The sequence below is a fragment of the Propithecus coquereli genome, unplaced genomic scaffold, assembly GCF_000956105.1.
Source record: "Propithecus coquereli isolate 6110/MARCELLA unplaced genomic scaffold, Pcoq_1.0 Scaffold201, whole genome shotgun sequence".
In the NCBI taxonomy this organism is placed as follows: Eukaryota; Metazoa; Chordata; class Mammalia; order Primates; family Indriidae; genus Propithecus; species Propithecus coquereli.
In genome coordinates, this window is record NW_012145079.1 from 1,745,258 (window position 1) to 1,748,355 (window position 3,098).

A 3,098-nucleotide genomic window follows, 5' to 3' on the forward strand; every position below is an offset into this window, starting at 1 on the left:
TAATATCTGATATGTTAATAAGAATATCAAAATTTAGACAAGACTGGAAAGATAAAATTTTAGAGAAACAGGAAATTAATTATCCTAACAGACATATAATGCAAGTAGACTATGATTGATTTGTGGAATAAGCATAAATTAATGATTCTTCCTAGAATTACTATTGCTATCAATGATTCCAAGAGAATCTTAGAGGTATGAGTTTGGTATTAAACTACACGAAGATAGTAGACATAATCATGATTGACCCTTAGGGGAGAACCTGTTATATGCACTGTTCCAAAATTAGATGAATGAAAGTAATTAGGTCAAATGCTGATTCTGCAGCCAAACTAGAAGTTTAGGACTGCTTTAATAAAGAGACCTAAAATTACACATATTTTCCTGGGACATTTTTAGGCTGATCATGAATAGAATTTAGCTGGGTTTTTATCAGGCACAGCTTTAGTGTGAACTTATTCCTAAGGCTTTCTACTAAAAAATTCATTCCTGCTGGACTTCTGGGATATTACAGAATTGAAAGTTTTATCAAAATTCTACACAGTTAACTCTCTACTGGCTAGACCAAAATGTAAAGGCTCTCAAGTTAACTGAACAATATTAATAAACCATCACCCAGAGAAACACTAAGACGTTTATAGTTTTAAAAAATAAGCATAATAGTTATATTCAAACTTCCTATAGGGTATGATGTAATTAGATGTCGATACATTTTGTAGATCTATCTAATAATTTTTGAAAGCTTACTTTGTAGTAGGAACTATGCTAAAATCTGGTCATTATACAATACCTGCAGGCGATTTGTCATATCTTGACAACAGTTGCTCATTGCTTGAACATCTTCATTTATGCTTTCAAGTTCCTGAAAAGAAAAAATAATATCAAATATTGTAGATATCGTAAGATGAAGTTTCTCTTCGTAAAATCCTTATTTTAGTCCCATGATATTTTTTTGTCAAAGTATGACAAGAGATCCCATATTTAAAATTGGAAATGATTAAAAACAATAACATCTAGTATTAAAAAAGATGTAAAGAAACTAGACCCTTCCTTTTAGAGGGCATGACAACAGGAAAACGCAAATGCTTTAAAAATATGAATAGTTTCTTATTCAGTAACTTTAATGAGAATTTATCCTATGGAATTAATCAGATAAGTGTGCACCAATATACATATGAGGCTGATCAACACAGAACTACCTAAAACAAATGTAAACTGTGAAACATTTCCAATTACACAATGGAAATCTGTGCATACATTAACAATGATTTTATATAAATGGTTATGGAAAGATGTCTACATAAGGTTTAAGAAGTCATAATAATATATATATATATATATATATATATATACTATCTCTCCATTTTTTTTAGAAAAAATAGCAATAGCAGATACCTAAGCAAACTAATCTCACTCTTCCCCTAAATCTCACTATATAATCCAGAAAGAATGCCCTATGGCATTATCTGCCAGTTAGATCAAGAATAACTACTCTTAATATTTACTTTAGCTACCATGATACACTGAATGGATTTGAGTTATAAAATAATAAGTTACCCCTCTTATATGATTTAAATGCAGAGGTTGGCTAAATTATAATTCAAGGACTCTTACATTGCTTGTAAAGTCTTTATTTGAATTTATACTGAACTGTCTTTTTTCCCACAATTAAACAAAATTATAGGTTGTAAAATACAATTAGTATATGATAAAACTTTTAAAAACTTTTTATTAAAAATTTTCCAAAAAATTCAAAAGTTCAGAGAATATGAACATCCATGTATCCATCACCCAACTTCACCAATTATCAACTCATGGCCACTCATTGTGTCTCTCTCTTATCCACTTTCTAGTTCTCTCCCCATCTATTTTCTCTCTCTAGTTTCATCTAGTTTCTCTCTACAAACTGAATTTTTTTGAAGAAATTCCAGATAAATCATTTTTCATCCATAAACATATCAGTATGTTCTTCTCAGAGGAATTAAAAAAATCATATCATTTTCACATCTAAACATTTAACAATAATCTCTTAATATCAAATATCTAGTCATTGTTCAAATTTCCCCAATAGCCTCTTTTTTTTTTACTAGTTTGCTCAACTCAGGAACCAAATAAGATACAACAGCAATTTTTTGATATTTCTCTTATTTCTTCGTTTAATTTATAGATTCTGACTTCTCCCTATTTCTCTTTCTCTTACAATTTATTTGTTGAAGAAACCATTTCATTTGCTTATAGTTCCCAACACTCCAGATTTTCCTGACATCTTCATGGTATTAACATATCTCTCTGTCCCCAGTGTTTCTTAGAAACTGGAAGTCAGATCTAGAAGTTTGATTATACTCCAGTTCAATTTTCTGGCAAGAATTCTTCTTGCATGATGTTATATATCTTTCTCAGGAGTCACATAACTGTCTGTTTCTCTTTCTGTGAGGTTAGCAGCTAGTGATAACCAATGGCTAAATCAGTGGTTCTCAACCCCAGTGATTCTGCCCCTGAGAGGCATTTGACAATGTCTGGAGACATTCTTAGTTGTCACAACTGGGGGTAAGGCAGTCCTACTGGCATCTAGTGAGTAGAGACCAGGGATGCTGCTGAACATCCTACAGTGCGAAAGATAGTCCCCAACAATTAACTGGCCCAAAATGTTAATAGTGCCAAAGCTGAGAAGTTCTGAGCTAGATCCATAAATTCAACAGTGGTTGCAAAATCTTCTAATCTTCTAATTCTACCATTTCCTTTTCATTTATTAGTTGGACTGTTTCTATAAAGAGATACCTCCCCTCAATAAGTATATGAAGTTGGTAAAAAAAAAAAAAAACAAGATAAGCGCTTCACTCTTTCCTTTTTCTTAGTACTTTTCAAATAAGAAGTTGGTTCCCCTATATCCACCACAGACAACCAATGAGCATCCTGTTTCAATATCTTTATGAACTCATGGACTTCACGTTTGATGTGTTTCGGTCCACTGCAGTTATTGTCACTGATAGCCAAATTGTCCTATCTTTGGCCAGTGGAAGCCTCTTCAAATTAGCTCCAGAGTCCTTTTGACACTTATGTTTTTATTAAGCACTCATTGAAACCATGTATAACACTTC

General features: G+C 32.0%; 1 protein-coding gene across 1 annotated transcript in view; it reads right to left on the reverse strand.

Moving 5' to 3' along the window:
- COG6 (component of oligomeric golgi complex 6) overlaps positions 1-3,098 on the reverse strand; it is a 105,447-nt gene that overhangs the window by 100,309 nt on the left and 2,040 nt on the right. The window contains exon 3 of the mRNA XM_012643818.1: positions 791-862. Coding sequence (XP_012499272.1) covers positions 791-862 — 72 coding nt within the window. The remainder of the gene's footprint in view (positions 1-790; positions 863-3,098) is intronic.